This window comes from Centruroides sculpturatus, unplaced genomic scaffold (assembly GCF_000671375.1).
Source record: "Centruroides sculpturatus isolate CEXI.00-Female unplaced genomic scaffold, Cexi_2.0 scaffold171, whole genome shotgun sequence".
Taxonomy (NCBI): Eukaryota; Metazoa; Arthropoda; class Arachnida; order Scorpiones; family Buthidae; genus Centruroides; species Centruroides sculpturatus.
The window spans coordinates 50304-69952 of record NW_019384470.1 but is presented as its reverse complement, the minus strand read 5'-3'; the positions used below and the strand labels follow the sequence as shown (position 1 = coordinate 69952).

General features: G+C 32.2%; 3 protein-coding genes across 3 annotated transcripts; 2 read left to right on the top strand and 1 right to left on the bottom strand.

Annotated features, from left to right (window-relative positions):
- Positions 1-2381: 2381 nt before the first annotated feature.
- LOC111621136 (astacin-like metalloprotease toxin 5) lies at positions 2382-3627 on the bottom strand. Its single transcript, XM_023363206.1, has 6 exons — positions 3528-3627; positions 3377-3450; positions 3226-3301; positions 3027-3150; positions 2788-2963; positions 2382-2705 (listed from the first exon to the last, which is right to left on the bottom strand). The coding sequence occupies exons 1-6, from the start codon at positions 3613-3615 to the stop codon at positions 2458-2460; spliced, it is 786 nt and encodes a 261-aa protein (XP_023218974.1). The 5' UTR covers positions 3616-3627; the 3' UTR covers positions 2382-2457.
- An 8348-nt stretch (positions 3628-11975) lies between these two features.
- Positions 11976-12626, top strand: LOC111621123 (astacin-like metalloprotease toxin 2). Its single transcript, XM_023363194.1, has 3 exons — positions 11976-12082; positions 12145-12320; positions 12403-12626. The coding sequence occupies exons 1-3, from the start codon at positions 11997-11999 to the stop codon at positions 12624-12626; spliced, it is 486 nt and encodes a 161-aa protein (XP_023218962.1). The 5' UTR covers positions 11976-11996.
- A 3242-nt stretch (positions 12627-15868) lies between these two features.
- LOC111621141 (astacin-like metalloprotease toxin 2) lies at positions 15869-16522 on the top strand (the record flags this gene model as incomplete). The annotated part of the gene is made up of 3 exons (XM_023363210.1): positions 15869-15975; positions 16038-16213; positions 16296-16522. Coding segments are annotated over exons 1-3 (489 nt in total), but the record flags the coding sequence as incomplete, so codon positions are not given.
- Positions 16523-19649: the final 3127 nt, after the last annotated feature.

The following is a 19649-nucleotide window of genomic DNA, read 5'->3' as shown; positions in this document are numbered from 1 at the left end:
AAAACCGATTAATCACTTGTGGTTAATGCATTTTATGTATTATTAGTTTTATTTACTTATTTTAAGCTAACTTGTATTAATTACTGATCATATAACATTTATTTTACGCTGAAATAATACTTTTCTGCATAGGATATAAACAAACCAAGAGCCCAAACGATTGCAGCACATCTATCGACAAACTTGTTTATTATCTCTACTTTTAAGGTTGAAAACAATAGGTATTCAGAGACAATATAATTCATTGACTCTGATATAAGGTTGAACACAGCCCACAGAATAAAACAGCCTAGCCATTCGCACTTTTCTGGTGTGTCCTGTCTGGCAGCATTTTGTAGATTTTTCTCACATAGATCTTCTGTTGTACTGTATATATCCTGCACTGAGACAAGCGTGATACGATTGAAAATTATTACTTTTTTTCAGTATTATACGAATAACTATTCAGCATTATTTATTTTTCTTAGTGATTTTTTTCTGTTATTGTAAGACTAATTTACAGTTGCACGTTTTTCTGTGCCACTTTGTAATTCGAATAAATCAAAAATATGTCAACTGATGAAATTAGAGTGTCGAAGAGGTACTGAAGGTTACTGAATCATAACTGAAAATGCTTGTAATCAGGACCTCGTAACATTATACAGACCAATATTTGTTCTGTAACAATGGCCTACATTTATAGGTAGGGTTGTAGAAGAGCATATTGTTCTGGCTGTTTGGATGTAATTAAATTAGTGAAGACTTCAGTCCTTAATTTGAATTTAAATGATTGTGGGTGACTCCTATATCCTAAGTAAGAATTATATTTTTGCTACAGCTAGAAAAAGCAATTGAAGTTGCTCTACCATCTTTTATTCGCCTGCCAGCTGTGATGTTTTGTCTGTGCAAGATAATTCAGCAAGATAATTGTGTATAGAAAAAAATCCATAATAATTACACGTAGCAAACATGGACACTCAAAAGTAGTTTAAAGTTTGATTTAAAAAACTTTATTAGATCCTAGATTTCAAACTACACACAAACTGCAAATGGTGCATACATAAGGGAGAATCGTGGACTCTGCATCAAAACTTTAGAAAGTAAACACCTGTTGAGAAAAATTCTCAAATAGGCACCTTTAAAAATGTAAATATGAATTCGGTAAAGTAGCTTTTATTTTCTTTGTTTGCTATGAAACAAAGTAATTTGATAGATCAGAGAAGAGGTACTGTACAATTCTCTTGCTCTAGCACAGTATTTCCCAACGTGGAGCCCACGCCCCACAGAGGGGCAATTCGATTGTTAATAACTCCCGTGCTTTTTATCGGAAATTTCTGAAATTTTGCAGCGAAGTTTGTTTGTTAGGGAGATTGATGCTGTTAAATTCTCGTGATTAAAGGTCGAAGAATAGGAAGATAAAGGGGATCGTGCGTGGTATCTCCAGTAAGACCAGATTTAATAATAACTATTATACTCGTTATTAACATTTACAATTTTTATACAGCCCATCCCTACTTTCAAAATTAAACGTTTGCCATTTTATAATAGATAAAAATATTTAAAAACGTATAAGATATGATAACAGATGACGCTACCAAATATTGCCGGGAAAGTTAAGTAACTCGTTGCTAGACTTTTTTAATTAATAGAAATATTAATATTATCTCTTAATATCGTTTCCTTTAAACACCAATTTATTTCTATGAATTTAATGAGTTAAAATAAACATATGTTTTCGCAGATACAATGAATATTTTGATGTGACTTATAAAAAAACACTTTCTTCTGATGAACTTTTAGAAAGTTTCAGGCTTTACGCCTTTACATATTGTATCTTATGCGACCAGAAAAATATAAAAAAAACAAGTTAAAGCTCTCACAAAGATTTCATTCCGCTAATAGTAAATTTCTGTCATGTTCTAATACTTTATTACTTATAAAGTTTACAAAGATTTCTTTGCAAAAATATGAGCGACTCACCTTTGTATAGAACAGGAGTGGCGAACCTATGGCACGCGTGCCCAAAGTGGCACGTAAGGAGAAATCATCTGGCACGTAACGTATCGTATGATTTTGATTTATTGTTTGTCTTTTTTAATCATTGTTTCATTTATTCTAATTAAAGCATTTTCGTTTAATTTATTTAAATATCGTTATAGCTTTAAAGATGTTTATGCGTGCCAAAGTTTTAAACTTCGGCACGCATAAACATCTTTAAAGCTAAGTGTGCTTACAGTATGGCACGCGGGCTCAAAAAGTTTCGCCACCCCTGGTATAGAACAAACTTTCAATAAAACAACATTTTGATTTTGAAGACTTATTTAAATTTAATTATGAAAGCATTAAACTTTTATCAATACAAATAAATAATTTAATGAAATTTCAGCATAAAATATTGTTCAGTAATCATATGATATAACATATAAACAAAGATACATTGCCTTTTTTAAAAAATATAACTGTTTGCATAATTGACCTTCATTTATAATTTCTAGTAGAATTGAAACAGTGATATAAAGTATTTATACGGAAAACGTCACTTTTGCTCAACCCTGCTTTTTCTTTGATGCTACGGAGCCTCGCACCTGGTTTTAAAGCTACCATAGTTTGACTGTGCCTATCCTTTGAGAAAGCTCTTCCTCCATAGAGCATTATGGAATGATAATCAAATTCATTTAAAATTCTCATTTGATTTGGCCTAAGCATAACGAACTGCGATTCCATCTCTACAAGTATATTATAATGCATTAAATACGTGTTTTAATTCATATATTATGTAAATAAGTAATGAAATTGATATTCTCTTACTCGGTTTTATATTCTCCCAAACTATTTCTACGTATTCATCTCTGTCGGGTCGATTCTGTTCGTGGTAAAAGCCAACAATGTGATTCAATTGATGAATGATTGCTCCCAAATACATGCATTCATTAGTCAGTGATACGAAGTTTATTCCTTTACTTCGACCCACCATTGAATAACATCTGAAAATATATTAACTTTAATAATTTTGCTTACATCTTGTTAGAGGTTTCTGCTTAACTTACTGATTATCATCTAAAATTTCTACGTAAGTTTTTTCTTTGGTTTTCGGTTTAAATCGAATACAAGTTTTCTCACGGAAAGTCTTCATAGCTCTCCTTATCAGCAGTCTAGATTTTTTAGAATTTCCTAAAAGTTTTTAAACCAAATATTAAAAGATAAATTATTTATAAATTTTTTTAAATGTATAAAATAATTTATTACGAAGTTCTTCGTCAATTACGTATGGTATGATTCCTCCGGGCCACAAATGACTTCTATATGGAATTGCATTCCTCATCTGAAAATGTTTAATTTTAAGTAACAAGAATTATTTTAAATTTAAAATTTTCTATCAATTTCTATAATTATTTACATCATCGAAATCTCCAATAATATCGCCACCGAACAGATCGGGATTTTCTAAGGCAAGATCGGCATCTTCCGAATCTGCTTCCAATATAATTATGCTAATTAATTAATGTAAAAACTAAAATACTAACAATGATTATGGGTTACAACCTTACCTTCAGAATACTCCTGATTAAAATTTTCAGAATTTTCATTATTTGTAATATTAGAAAAAGCCAGGAGGAAGATTGCTAAACAAATCATTTTCTAAAAATCACAAATCGAAATGGGTATATTACATCGTATTAAAAATAAAACACTGTTTATACGAATACACTTCTGTTTACGTAAAAAACAAACGTGTAGATTAAATAAATGCATAATAAGCTTTACGAAAATTTTATAAAATCTAATGTTTATAGAATATTCGAAAATACTGCTTATACAATACATTTTTGAGAGATTCCTTTAGGACCTCACGAAGGAAGGAGAGGTCTTTTAGGAGAAACCTTATGGACGGATTTCCGGATAGACCGCTTGATAGACTTTTCTTAACTACTATTAAATAAATAACTTTAAAATACATGACACTAGGCTTTCTTTACATTCTTTATTCTTCTTTTGTTACCGATACGTGTTTAGTGTTTATATCCTTCGTCTATCGGCTTTTGTTTCTTCCAAAGCTTTTGATCATTGTAAATAAATTATAGAACATTAAAATACATTTTAAAAAACGTGTGTGCATGCACAGGTTAGGGCTTCTCAATACGTTGTTAAGGAAAAGAAAGAAAACCTTTAGAAAAAAAAACAAAAGCCGACAGACGGAGGATATAAACCCACTATAAAGGCTATAATTACATATGAAGTATGTAAAGAAAGCCTAGTGTCGTGTATAAATTAGGTTTTCTTTACATTCTTTACGCTAGTACTTTTGTCTTGAAGCTTTCCTAAGATTCAGAAGACCAGAAAATACGAAATGAAGAAAACTCGCCATCTGAAAAATTTCAAAACTAAATATGTCAATATAAGATTTTCATAATTAATATTGTAAAATGTAGTAAATGTACTTTAATTAGAAATTTCTTGGTAACGTTGAAGTAATCATTCATGGATAAGCATTACCAAATCTCTTTATAAAATTCAGCACGTCGACAATAATTGATTGCTATTACGCTAAAATATCCAAATTTCACAAAAATAACATTTTAAGATAAAAATATAATTCCTTTAAAATACTATAACTTTATAAAAATATTTAAAATACTTTTTAAATCTTGCTTTTAAACTAAAACCAATAAATACTATACCTTTAATTTCTGTTCTAAACTCAGATCACAAGCAGCAAATCTTCTTATATCTTGAAAGGATGTTTGCATCTGAAAGAGAAAAACAACCCGAAACGTCTGATCAAATCCATAAATTAATTATTTTTATTTTAATAAAATTTCTTACGTTTGACGAAAACACAGAGATAAAAAATCCAAATAAAATACGACCAAAAGTTGTTAGAGCACAAATTAGAAAAATAAAGACTTTTAAGGCGAATTTCATTAATACATAATTGAATGGCCCTTTGAGTTGATTGGTGTACGTCCAAATTTCATAGTGTTGTGCCATTATTTCTTTTAATTCTAATTTCAAGTTTGGATTGTCCTTTTTTAACACGTACAAATCTTCTGATACACTCTGGGATGCTTTTTTTTAAAGTAACAATAAAGAAGATAATAAAGAAATTGAGATACTGTACATTAATCTTCCATTCATAACAGTCATCCAAATTCCAACTTCGATGGTACAGAAAAGTGTTTCCAGATTGAATAATTCTCTCTTTTTCAAATCGTGAAAAAAGGAAAAAAACATTCAAAAACTGAAGCCATAATGTAATAACTATTGTCATAATCATTGTAAAAATTCTTATGTAATTATCAATATAAATAATAAAGGTAAGTGTACAATGTGCGTGTGGCTAAAACTCAAAAACGAGTCCCGGTACGATCAAGGGAGTTATATGGTGTGGTAGCCCTCTATCCCCCATCCATGAAGTAGGTTCCCGTTTTTACCTGAAGGGCGCGCTGTTGAAGATATAAGGGCTGGATGTTTCGTTTTCTAGAAATTTCTAGAACAGTCCAGAACATTTGAGAGTATTCGAGAACATTCCAAGAATGTTCCGGGATGTTCTGGAACGTTCGGGATTATACCGGAACATCCCTGATCATTGTGGAACATTCCAGAACCTTCTCCAATGTTGCGGATTGTTCTAGAACAATGTGGACCATTCGAAGCCTTTTTTATATGGGTGGGTCTACCCATTGGTGGGGGCATATAACGCAAGATCAGTCGTGGGTTCGAATGTCAGTTTCTTATCAGTGACGAAGGGAAGAACCGAAAAAGAAGTGAAAATTCCAAAGTGATGCAGTGAGTGAGTAAAAATAAACAGTGACGTGTGAATAGTCAAAGTGATACAGTTACTGAATATAAGTCGAAAATAAAGTGTGAAAGCTGTGTAAAGTGTACTTAGTGTATTTGTTAATATAAAGTTGATTTGATTTATATTTTATACAATGCCCACACTTAAAAGAATTCTCTTGCCAGTTCTGAATTTTCTTGTGAATATTAAAGTTGATATCGTCGACAATGTTAATTTTAGTTTTCAAAATTGCTCTTTGAAATAGCCCCTTTGAATATTAAGAAGCGCAGAGTCCAAACGGATTGAAATTGAAGGTTGAAATTTGGTACACAGTTAGGGTGCGTCATGAGAACGTACACTAAAAAGGGATTTTTCGAAATTCCCCCCGCGGGGAGAGGTTGTTAACAATAAAAGTTTTAACAATGGAAGTGGTTAAGTAACAATTGAAGTGTTAAGAGAAAGCGACGTGCAAGATGCGGTTTTTTGCGTTTTTACGATAAATCGAAAATAATTTTAGAACCATCTAAAAATTTTCTAATTAGTCTGGAAACAGGGCAACCCAATTCGTGCATTCTGAGAAAACGGGCGAGATTGTCTATAATGTAATAATCTTAATCTTCGCTATTGTTACTTTTTTTCCGGGCAGCGCCGGGCTCATCAGCTAGTTAGTAATAAAAACAACTGACATTTGCAAAAGTAATTTAGTTTCTGAGTTTTATTCTTGCATTTAATTTCACTTTTTTAACGATGCTGAATATTACAGCAAACACTAAGACAAGAATACAGACGCCTACCTAGACAAAGATGTCGTTGTCGACGATCGAATACCAGGATATACGGGGTATTCTACTTAACACAAAGNAAATTAATTTTTTATTAATAATGTTAAAATATTGTCACAAAATATTACTTCATTTTTGGTGAGAAAAATACTGTTTTAACGTGGGAAAAGGCAGATAACAGATGTTACTTCCTTTCACTGAAGTTAGTACATCCTCTGACTTTCCCTTATCTGGTTAAAATCACGCTCAGATGGGAAATGGTTACCCCTCATTCATTCCCCTTTCATCCGTTCTCATGAAAGAGTTACTGGCCGATGATTGGTCGAAATTCAGAAGATATACAGGGAATTTGTCAGAATTCGGCGAGTTCAGCGACAGTTCTGGAAGCGTCCAAACTCCATACATTTTCCTCCTGATGACCAACGTCCTTAGACGAGTCACATACAGAATAATTCCAGAGTTAGCACTTAGAAACCATACTTGGATTTGGTGCATATATTGATCTCCCATACGAAGAAGTAAATGAACTTTATCTCCAAAGTGTCCCTTGCATACAGAGAAGAAGACGAACGACTACTAAAACAGGTCGTATGTTTTATAACAATTTTGTGAGCTCTCTCTCGGTCGCGAATAGGGTATAATATAAGCTTAGCTATCTCTCGATCTGTATATTATTCGTAGTAGTTCTATCTCTCGTTCATTAAGATTTTTGTATGAGTTTTATTTCCTTTGTTTTATTAAATTTATTATTTCGTTTTTAATTAAAATGTCTCCTAGTTGTGTGACCGAATTAGATCGCATACGCGTGTTTGTCCGCGGATCGATAAATTGACAAACTGGTGTCAAGGAATCCTGACGTAGATCTAGACTACACAGCCTAGATCATCCTTAAACATAAAAGCCCTCCTAAATAAAAGTTGAGAGCCGATCTCGCGATCGCGCGTCGTAAGTGGCGTAACTTTGATTACGTCCTGGCTGATCTCACACAAAGGGAAGAACCGAAAATGAAGTGAAAATTCCAAAGTAGTGCAGTGAGTGAATAAAAATAAACAGTGACGTGTGAATAGTCAAAGTGAAACAGTTACTGAATATAAATCGAAAATAAAGTGTGAAAACTGTGTAAAGTGTACTTAGTGTATTTGTTAATAAACAGTTGATTTGATTTATATTTTATACAATGCTCAAACTTAAAAGAGGAAGAGCTCTTGCCAGTTCTGAATTTTCTTTTGAATATTAAAGTTGATATCGTCGACAATGTTATTTTTAGTTTCCAAAATTGCTCTTTGAAATAGCCCCTCTGAATATTAAGAAGCGCAGAGTCCAAACAATTTGAAGTTGAAGGTTGAAATTTTGTACACAGTTAGGGTGCGTCATGAGAACGTACACTAAGAGGGGATTTTTCGAAATTTCCCCCGCGGGAAGAGGTTATTAACAATGAAAGTGTTAACAATGGAAGTGATTAAGTAACAATTGAAGTGTTAAGAGAAAGTGATGTGCAAGATTTACAAAAGCAGATGCCAGTTTTTGCGTTTTTGAGAGAAATGGAAGATATTTTTGGACCCATCTAAAATTTTTCTAATTAGTCTGGAAACAGGGCAACCTAATTCTTGCATTCTGAGAAAACTGGTAAGATTGGCTATAATATAATAATGTTAATCTTCGCTATTGTTACTTTTTTCCCTGGCAACACCGGGCTCATCAGCTAGTTAGTAATAAAAAACAACTGACTTTTGCAAAAGTAATTTGAGTTTCTTAGTTTTATTCTTGCATTTAATTTCACTCTTTTAACGATGCTGAATATTACAGCAAACACTAAGACAAGAATACAGACGCCTACCTAGACAAAGATGTCGTTGTCGACGATCGAATACCAGGATATACGAGGTATNTTTTGCAAAAGTAATTTGAGTTTCTTAGTTTTATTCTTGCATTTAATTTCACTCTTTTAACGATGCTGAATATTACAGCAAACACTAAGACAAGAATACAGACGCCTACCTAGACAAAGATGTCGTTGTCGACGATCGAATACCAGGATATACGAGGTATTCTACTTAACACAAAAGGAATTGTCATGCAAAAATTAAGATGCATCCAGTAACATACATTCGATCAAAGATAAATAAAATCTGTTCAGAAGTGTGTGCAAATAATTGTTGTTTCGTATGACACATAAACAGGGATTGAAAAAATTTCATCTGTAAATCATGCACATTGAGGTGTACGATGAGATAAAACATTGCAGACATTTTCTGTTCAAAAGTTATAACTGTAGGTCTGTTATTTGATGAAGACTGCATTATGTTCTCAGGTAACTGCTTTGTAATATTCTTTGCGTTGTAACAACTGTTATCTTCGTATTTGAAATATTTTGCAATCTAACAACTATTATCTTCGTACTGGGTACCTTCGGAATTCCCACCAGTGGCCAAGCGGTTCCGTTCCCTAAACACTAGAAGTTCGTAGTGGGTTCGCGCCTCGCCAGGATGGGCTGGCCGCGTAAAGTTTTCTGTTTTTTCTCACGTCTATAGGAGCCAGTTACCCTTAAAAGACCTCCCGGAAGGCATTATTTCTCACTTAACGATCATCATACACGCATACAACTACTATTACATAATAATTATGTCACACTTTACCATTGGCCGATATCAAATCCTACAAGCTAATGCCCAATTAGCCGATACGTGATCACAACGAAAGCATCTTTAAGCGTTGTGAAAATAAAAAAACAATAACTTCATATAAATTATTTCAACAGATTTAATAAACTATGTTTAAATTTTAAATAAATTCCAAAACGTTGCCATTTTTGTGTCTGGTAAATTAACAATAATTAAATAACAAATACGTTTTATGTTAACAAATACTTGTATGTGAATACAGTAGATCCCCCTATAAGACGGTAGATACGTCCCGTTCTTTATGAATCAATTTTGTAGGAATCATAGTTTACGGACTACGGCTGTTTGAAAGGTTTTCTTTCATAAAATTAATCGATTCTAGACTAATTCGACTCAACATTTCCAAAATACGTATATTTTTTTGAAAATAATCCGTATAAACTACGTTATAAACAAAAAATTGTAGGATTNGCCGGGTGATAACGGACAGGGACAAATCACTCCGTAAAATTTCCTAGGATTTTTCAATCCGATATTGCTTTTGTTTTTTAATCAAGTATACTGTATAAATGGAGTAAAAAAATCCAGTGGCATAGCATTTTTTTAGTATGAAGTTATAGAGTATGAAGAAATAGGTTCAGAGGTATGCTCTCATTTATAGCTGGTGGGAAAGTTGCATAGAATCTGGAATAGCTATAGTAGGAAACTGAGAATGTGAGGCCATCGAACCAAAACAAAAGAATTTAAGTTTACTGATATATGGTGAAAATTTTTAAAGAAAAGGGTTAATTCTGTTTGAAGGAGTCGGCAACGCAAACTTACGTAATATGCACATTAGAAGATAGCGACAAATTTTGCCATATAAATTTCTGAAGTAAAATTGTTTTTCGAATATTGAAACACGACATACTGTATTAAATCTATTCGAGATTTGTATAATAGTTCATTCTACGGAGAGCTCTAAATACCGCTTTAATTGGAAATATTGTATTGTATATTTGGTGAGACTCTACAGAAGCTAAAAGCAGATGTTCAAACATTATCAATGAGCACACTGAATATGAAAAAGGATCTCAAAACATAAATTTAATTCTTGCAGAACTGAAAACTCGGTTATTATTGAAAACGTTGAGGCATGCATATTGACACCATAAATTACATGGGCCAGAACTTTAAAAATGACATGCAATACCCTATGTAAAAGCAAGGCTAGTATCAATTTTAGCAAATGTCTGAAAATCTGTCGCATTAAAAAATAATAATTTTCAGGTTTTGTAAACTATTGTTTAAAAATATCGAAATTAAAAAAAATCAATAACGAATACGCTTCAAGCTTTTAAAAATTTTAAACTTATTTTATTATAAGTGCTTAAAACAACTGAACATTCTCCCAGATGCGGCATCAGCTTTCTTCTGAAGGAATGCATTTGTATTCTCAAAAACGTACAGTAGACCTCCCTATAACGCTTAGATACGTTCCACTTTATAAGAATTTTACGTTGTAGGAGTCCTTAAATACATGAGCCAATCATAGCCCGACACGTGTGAAGATTACGGACTAAGGCTGTTTGAAAGGTTTTCTTCTATAAAATTAATCGATTCTAGAATAATTCGACTCAACATTTCGAAAACACGTATACTTTTTTGGGAATAATCTGTATAAACTATGCTATAAACAAAAAATTGTAGGATTACTTACCGAGTGTGCACCGTTCGACTACGCCGTTGCTTACACTTGTTTTCGTCGCGGAGCAGCGCACCAAACGGCGGCCGCGTTTTCTGATAGGTTATATTTCTGCGAAAACTTCGTTCAACTTTGGAGACATCATTAATATAAATAATTTTCATGGCCGTTGAATAAGAAATGTTTCTTTCACAAGAAATCTATAAAATTAGTGCTGTATTAGACTTACGGTACCTAATTTAAATACTGTACAGAGGATAGTAAACTCAACTTACTCGCCTAAACTTTCCGTAGCGTGGCGCTGGACAGCGGAAAGTAGTTCGGATGCTCATCCACTATTGGTCCAGATTCGACCAATTTTGTCGCGATACGAGTCGGCGACGACGTTTTACGAGTCCCTTTATACGAATACTGCCGCAATTTTTTCGCTACGTTATAGGAATTTCCGTTATAGGAACCCACGTTATAGGGGGCGACTGTATTCTACAAATAGTATTTTCGAATATTCTGTAAATATTCAAAGTCTTAAAATTATCTAAATGTTTACTTTGCATTTATTTCAGAAAGATAACAAAATATGCATTCTGTATAAACAATTTTTTTATACTTTTTTTATTACAGTGAAATACGTCCGTTTTCGAACTGTAATTTTTAAAAATGATTTGTTTAGCAATCTTCCTCTTAGCTTTTTCTAAAATTATAAATGATAAAAATTTTGAAAATGTCAATCAGGAATATTCTGAAGGTAAGGTTGTAACCCATAATAATTGTTAGTATTTTAGTTTTTACATTAATTAATTAGCAAAATTATATTACAAGTAGATTCGGAAGATATCGATCTTGCCTTGCAAAATCCCAATCTGTTCGGTGGCGATATGATTGGAGATTTTGATAATGTAAGTAATTTTAGAAATGATAGAAGATTGGAAATTTAAAATGATTCTGGTGTAATTTAATATTTTTAGACGAAAACTGCAGTTCCATATAATTTCGAATTGTGGCCCGGAGGATTCATACCATACGTAATTGAAGAAGAGCTTCGTAAAAATTCGTTTTATGTTACTTAAAAACTTTTTAAATATGTCTCTTAATATTTCTTTTTAAAACTTTTAGTACGTTCGAGAAGATCGACACGGCTTATAAGAGAAGCCATGAAGAGTTTCCATGAAAATACTTGTATTCGATTTATAGAGAGAACCAATGAAAAAAATTTCATAAAAATTTTCATGGATATTGGGTAAGTGAAGTAAAAATCTCAACAAAATATAAGCAAAATTATTAGAAGTAATATACTTTCAGATGTTACGCTTCAGTGGGTCGAGATAAAGGCGAACATTCCGTATCACTGTCAGATGGTTGCATGTATTTTGGAACTATTGTTCATGAATTGAATCACGTTGTTGGGTTTTATCACGAACAGAATCGACCCGACAGAGATGAATACATAAGAATATTTTGGGAGAATATAAAGCCACGTAAGAGAATAACAATTTTAGTACTTATTTGAAGAAAAAGTGAATTGAAACTTGTGTTTAATGTATTGTAATCTATTTACAGATATGGAATCTCAGTTCGTTAAGTTTACGCCATATCAAATGAGAATATTAAATGATTTTGATTATGATTCTATAATGCTGTATGGAGAAAGATTTTTCTCAAAGGACGAGCACAGCAAAACTATGGTAGCTTTAAAACCAGGTGTGAGGCTCCGTGGCGTCAAAGAAAGATCAGGGTTGAGCAAAAGTGACATTTTTCGTATAAATACTTNTGTTCTCAGTTAACTGCTTTGTAATATTCTTTGCGTTGTAACAACTGTTATCTTCGTATTTGAAATTTTTTGCAATGTAACAACTGTTATCTTCGTATTGGATACCTTTGGAATTCCCACCATTGGCCAAGTAGTTCCGTTCCCTGAACACTAGAAGTTCGTAGAGGGTTCGCGCCTCGCCAGAATGGGCTGGCCGCGTAGAATTTTCTGGTTTTTCTCCACATCTATAGGAGCTAGTTACCCTTAAAAGACCTCCCGGAAGGCATTATTTCTCACTTAACGATTATCATAAACGCGTACAACTACTATTACATAATAATTATGTCACACTTTACCACTGGGCGTAATCAAAGCCTAGAAGCTTATGCCCAATTAGTCGATACGTAATCACAACGAAATCATCTTTAAGCGTTGTGAAAATAAAAAAACAATAACTTCATATAAATTATTTCAACAGATTTAATAAACCATGTTTAAATTTTAAATAAATTCAAAAATGTTGCCATTTTTGTGTATGATAAGTTAACAATAATTAAATAACAAATACATTCTATGATAACAAATACTTGTGTGCGAATAAATGTTAAAAGTAAATAATACAAATGTAAATTATGCGAGAATATAAAATTATAATCGCTATTAATTTACATTAAGTCACATTTACTGCATGGTATCAAAAATATACGTTTTTTTATAGTGCATGACACTGATTAACTTATGCATGAATTACTGTAAATTAATTGTTTAAGCTACAGTTTGTATCTCTAATTTTGTTTTTTCTTGCTGTTTATGTTTTTTATTTAATCGGGTTTATACTGTCTCCTTTTGAAAATCTTTCTTCATTCGAGCACAAAGAAGGCTTTTTTTTTATCAAGCTAATCTTGGATTCAAGCAGGCCCACAATAGGAGGGCCGGGTGATAACAGACAGGGACAAATCACTCCGTAAAATTTCCTAGGATTTTTCAATCCGATATTGCTTTTGTTTTTTAATCAAGTATACTGTATAAATGGAGTAAAAAAATCCAGTGGCATAGCATTTTTTTAGTATGAAGTTATAGAACATGAAGAAATAGGATCAGAGGTATGTTCTCGTTTATAGCTGGTGGGGAAGTTGCATAGAATCTGGAATAGCTATAGTAGGAAACTGAGAATGTGAGGCCATCGAACCAAAACAAAAGAATTTAAGTTTACTGATATATGGTGAAAATTTTTAAAGAAAAGGGTTAATTCTGTTTGAAGGAGTCGGCAACGCAAACTTACGTAATATGCACATTAGAAGATAGCGACAAATTTTGCCATATAAATTTCTGAAGTAAAATTGTTTTTCGAATATTGAAACACGACATACTGTATTAAATCTATTCGAGATTTGTATAATAGTTCATTCTACGGAGAGCTCTAAATACCGCTTTAATTGGAAATATTGTATTGTATATTTGGTGAGACTCTACAGAAGCTAAAAGCAGATGTTCAAACATTATCAATGAGCACACTGAATATGAAAAAGGATCTCAAAACATAAATTTAATTCTTGCAGAACTGAAAACTCGGTTATTATTGAAAACGTTGAGGCATGCATATTGACACCATAAATTACATGGGCCAGAACTTTAAAAATGACATGCAATACCCTATGTAAAAGCAAGGCTAGTATCAATTTTAGCAAATGTCTGAAAATCTGTCGCATTAAAAAATAATAATTTTCAGGTTTTGTAAACTATTGTTTAAAAATATCGAAATTAAAAAAAATCAATAACGAATACGCTTCAAGCTTTTAAAAATTTTAAACTTATTTTATTATAAGTGCTTAAAACAACTGAACATTCTCCCAGATGCGGCATCAGCTTTCTTCTGAAGGAATGCATTTGTATTCTCAAAAACGTACAGTAGACCTCCCTATAACGCTTAGATACGTTCCACTTTATAAGAATTTTACGTTGTAGGAGTCCTTAAATACATGAGCCAATCATAGCCCGACACGTGTGAAGATTACGGACTAAGGCTGTTTGAAAGGTTTTCTTCTATAAAATTAATCGATTCTAGAATAATTCGACTCAACATTTCGAAAACACGTATACTTTTTTGGGAATAATCTGTATAAACTATGCTATAAACAAAAAATTGTAGGATTACTTACCGAGTGTGCACCGTTCGACTACGCCGTTGCTTACACTTGTTTTCGTCGCGGAGCAGCGCACCAAACGGCGGCCGCGTTTTCTGATAGGTTATATTTCTGCGAAAACTTCGTTCAACTTTGGAGACATCATTAATATAAATAATTTTCATGGCCGTTGAATAAGAAATGTTTCTTTCACAAGAAATCTATAAAATTAGTGCTGTATTAGACTTACGGTACCTAATTTAAATACTGTACAGAGGATAGTAAACTCAACTTACTCGCCTAAACTTTCCGTAGCGTGGCGCTGGACAGCGGAAAGTAGTTCGGATGCTCATCCACTATTGGTCCAGATTCGACCAATTTTGTCGCGATACGAGTCGGCGACGACGTTTTACGAGTCCCTTTATACGAATACTGCCGCAATTTTTTCGCTACGTTATAGGAATTTCCGTTATAGGAACCCACGTTATAGGGGGCGACTGTATTCTACAAATAGTATTTTCGAATATTCTGTAAATATTCAAAGTCTTAAAATTATCTAAATGTTTACTTTGCATTTATTTCAGAAAGATAACAAAATATGCATTCTGTATAAACAATTTTTTTATACTTTTTTTATTACAGTGAAATACGTCCGTTTTCGAACTGTAATTTTTAAAAATGATTTGTTTAGCAATCTTCCTCTTAGCTTTTTCTAAAATTATAAATGATCAAAAATTTTGAAAATGTCAATCAGGAATATTCTGAAGGTAAGGTTGTAACCCATAATAATTGTTAGTATTTTAGTTTTTACATTAATTAATTAGCAAAATTATATTACAAGTAGATTCGGAAGATATCGATCTTGCCTTGCAAAATCCCAATCTGTTCGGTGGCGATATGATTGGAGATTTTGATAATGTAAGTAATTTTAGAAATGATAGAAGATTGGAAATTTAAAATGATTCTGGTGTAATTTAAAATTTTTTAGACGAAAACTGCAGTTCCATATAATTTCGAATTGTGGCCCGGAGGATTCATACCATACGTAATTGAAGAAGAGCTTCGTAAAAATTCGTTTTATGTTACTTAAAAACTTTTTAAATATGTCTCTTAATATTTCTTTTTAAAACTTTTAGTACGTTCGAGAAGATCGACACGGCTTATAAGAGAAGCCATGAAGAGTTTCCATGAAAATACTTGTATTCGATTTATAGAGAGAACCAATGAAAAAAATTTCATAAAAATTTTCATGGATATTGGGTAAGTGAAGTAAAAATCTCAACAAAATATAAGCAAAATTATTAGAAGTAATATACTTTCAGATGTTACGCTTCAGTGGGTCGAGATAAAGGCGAACATTCCGTATCACTGTCAGATGGTTGCATGTATTTTGGAACTATTGTTCATGAATTGAATCACGTTGTTGGGTTTTATCACGAACAGAATCGACCCGACAGAGATGAATACATAAGAATATTTTGGGAGAATATAAAGCCACGTAAGAGAATAACAATTTTAGTACTTATTTGAAGAAAAAGTGAATTGAAACTTGTGTTTAATGTATTGTAATCTATTTACAGATATGGAATCTCAGTTCGTTAAGTTTACGCCATATCAAATGAGAATATTAAATGATTTTGATTATGATTCTATAATGCTGTATGGAGAAAGATTTTTCTCAAAGGACGAGCACAGCAAAACTATGGTAGCTTTAAAACCAGGTGTGAGGCTCCGTGGCGTCAAAGAAAGATCAGGGTTGAGCAAAAGTGACATTTTTCGTATAAATACTTTATATAATTGTAATAATTTTACTAAAAATTATAAATGAAATTGATTTATTCGAGTCCTTACTTTGCACTTCTCTAAAAATACATATTTATCTTTGCTTATGTCTTATGATTATCGAACATTTAATTAAAGCTTAGCATAAAATAATCATTTATTTATATTGATAAAATTTTAATGATTTCTTATGTATAAATTTTAAAAGTCTTTAAAATCAAAATGTCGTTGTACTCTAATGTTATTTATGTAAAGGATGTCAGTGATCCATGTTTTTTGCGAAGAAATTTATACCATTTTTTTTAAATTTTATGAGAAATAAAATATTAAATTAAGACCGAAATTTAGTATCTGTAGAGAGATTTTAAGGTTGCATATCACGTGATAAAACGCACGTTTACTCCTCCCCTTCACCATGTTTGTGGTTTGGCTTGCGTAGCTTGCACGTGGTTTGTTATTTGACAAGTTGACAATGCATTTTTTCAAATTTAAAATCAATAGAACTCCAATATTTTTATATCACGGACAAGGTTAAAAAATGCTTTTCTAGCAGGTATTCTAGCAGTCTGACTGTACGAGATGTTGCTTTATATAAAGAAAATGTTTCATTATGTCAAAGTGTCAATCCGTACGAAGTCAACATCTTCGTTGTAGATCAAGAGTTGTTGCCTAAAGTAGAATTTGGTTTTGACACCAAATTACTACACTCTTTCACAAATGAAAACTTACAAATCTTTTGAGGCTTATAACTATCTTACAACTGGCTGGATTTCACCCGATTTTGTACTCTTTCATATGCTCCTGATATGCAGCAGGGTTGTGGCCACTCTCATACCCTCATGTGTAATGTTGGGACTCAGTCTGGTGATAACTCATCATACAATCAGGAAGGCTTTCCTTTGGGGTATAGAAAACTTTTTCAACAATATATTATTATTATTAATATTAAAAAGAACTTATCATTATGGTATGTTATATGTAAATAATAAATAAGAATTTGTAAGTGAAGAATGGGAATTATTGTTTATATCTTAAAACATATGCACATTTTTATTTATGTAAATTAAACTAAAAAAACAGCTGGTTCACAATGCATTTCTAGTTTTTTATCTGCTACTTTACTGAACACTTTAATACTAATTAACTCTATTGTATATTTTTTATAAACAGACACTAAGAAAACAAACTAAAAAGTGAAAATAAAGATAGAACACAATCATTATCTATTCGAACTAAAATCTGCGGTTATTAAAATTATTCAACGTTATTTTGTCGGCATTAACACAGGAATTTATGGCAGATTTGGTCTTTTCAGTGGAATATTAATACAGTAAGGTCTTGTTTTCACAGAATTAGTATTTGTGGTTTTGTGGAGGCTAATGTTTAGGCTAACACATTCCTAGTGTCACTAGACCTAACTCTGGAAATGGAAAACTGTGCTTTTAATATTCAAAAAATAAAGAAATATCAAATGCCACTCGCTGCAATGAATAACCTGCTTTGCATATATTTTGCTCAAGGATCGTACATACTGTCTATTCTATAATAAAATTGTGCTTTTATGTTTAAGAACGTTAGACTAAAATGTTCTTACAGTAAAAAATGCTCTAAAAATGGGTGACATTACTTTTATTTGCAATTTTTGTTTTTTTTATGCGTAACAAAATTATATTATTATTTAACCATGTCATTAGAATTATTATTAATATTATTATTCCTTACGTTTAAAACATATCAAACAAGAGATTGACGATTTATTTCTAGAGTATTTCTAGATAGTCTTGAAGAAACTGTATTCTTTTTTTACTGAATGTGTCTACAAAGCATATTTCTTCCCACGCAAATTGAAATTCCACGCTAAATGAAAATTGTTGTATAAATGAATTTATACAACAATTTTCATTTAGAGTGACATTAGCTTTAAAAATAAATTGTTTCGTGAAATGATATATATGTAAAGGTGTGATTGGCCCTCCAAAGCCGGAGGCGCTTGAAACAAAAGGAGTGACGTGGAATAATAGAAAATAAGGTCAGAGGCTTCTGAAAAGTCAGAAAGAACGGACCAGGTGCAAGACCTCGGATATAGTAGGACAAGACAAAGGAACTTCATATAGTTAACGATATTTCCTTCTCGAACTTACATAAAATATTTACAAGTCGACAGGATGAGACCGAAGAAAAGGATTACCTATTACGGAGACGACACCGAACGAACGGATAGGAGAGAAAAAGATAAAGAATCACCGAAAAGTAAGCCAAAAGTTCAAATATTTCGGGGTAATAACGACAAGATTAAAGCAGAGAATTGGGTGAGGAGATTTGAAACGGTGGCGGAGTACATGGAATGGAGCGAAAAGGACAAAATAATATTAATGGGAGACTATTTAGAAGACGAAGCCCTAAATTGGTACGTCGAACACGCGGACGATCAGAGTTGGGGAGAACTAAAACAAACTTTCGTGGGAAGATTTGGAGTANTTTTTTTATTTTGTACAAACAAAATAAATATAATGAAAAATATAACAATAATAAAAAATTATACTTCTAATGTTAATTTAGTATCAAAAACGTAAAATATTTGAGTAGCCCAAAACAGAGCCAAAGATTGAAGCGCCACAGCACTGGCGAAAAATTATAATTTGCCGACTGGAATTCTTTCGGATGATTGACGTTTCGGATGATTGACTTCCGGAAAATCGATGCTCTACTTTGTTTATTTTGTTCGTATTTTAACGATACAATACTCTTCGTTAGGCTTAACATCGACAAAAATTTAACGCGAAGCGACACGGAACGGAGAAAAATGTCAAGATGGGATAAAATTAATATATTTTTTCGTACATAATCGGTTATTCGAAACATCGATTTTCCGAACAACCCGTCCCCAATTGATTCGGATAATCGACGCTCTACTGTAATTTCTTGGAATACAGTTTTGGATTTTCCTCTAAATACTTAGGAAAACGTAAATGATGTCTCTTTAGGAAGTTTACTCGCTTAGTAATTTAGAAATAAAATGGAAACTTCATCGATTTTGAACCTTAACAGTATAAAACTTATCTGTTTCTATGAAAACAACTCAAGTATATTGCATTTTTAAGAGATGTGGTAACTAATTGTAATATATCTTAAGTGTATTCAGTAATTAGTAT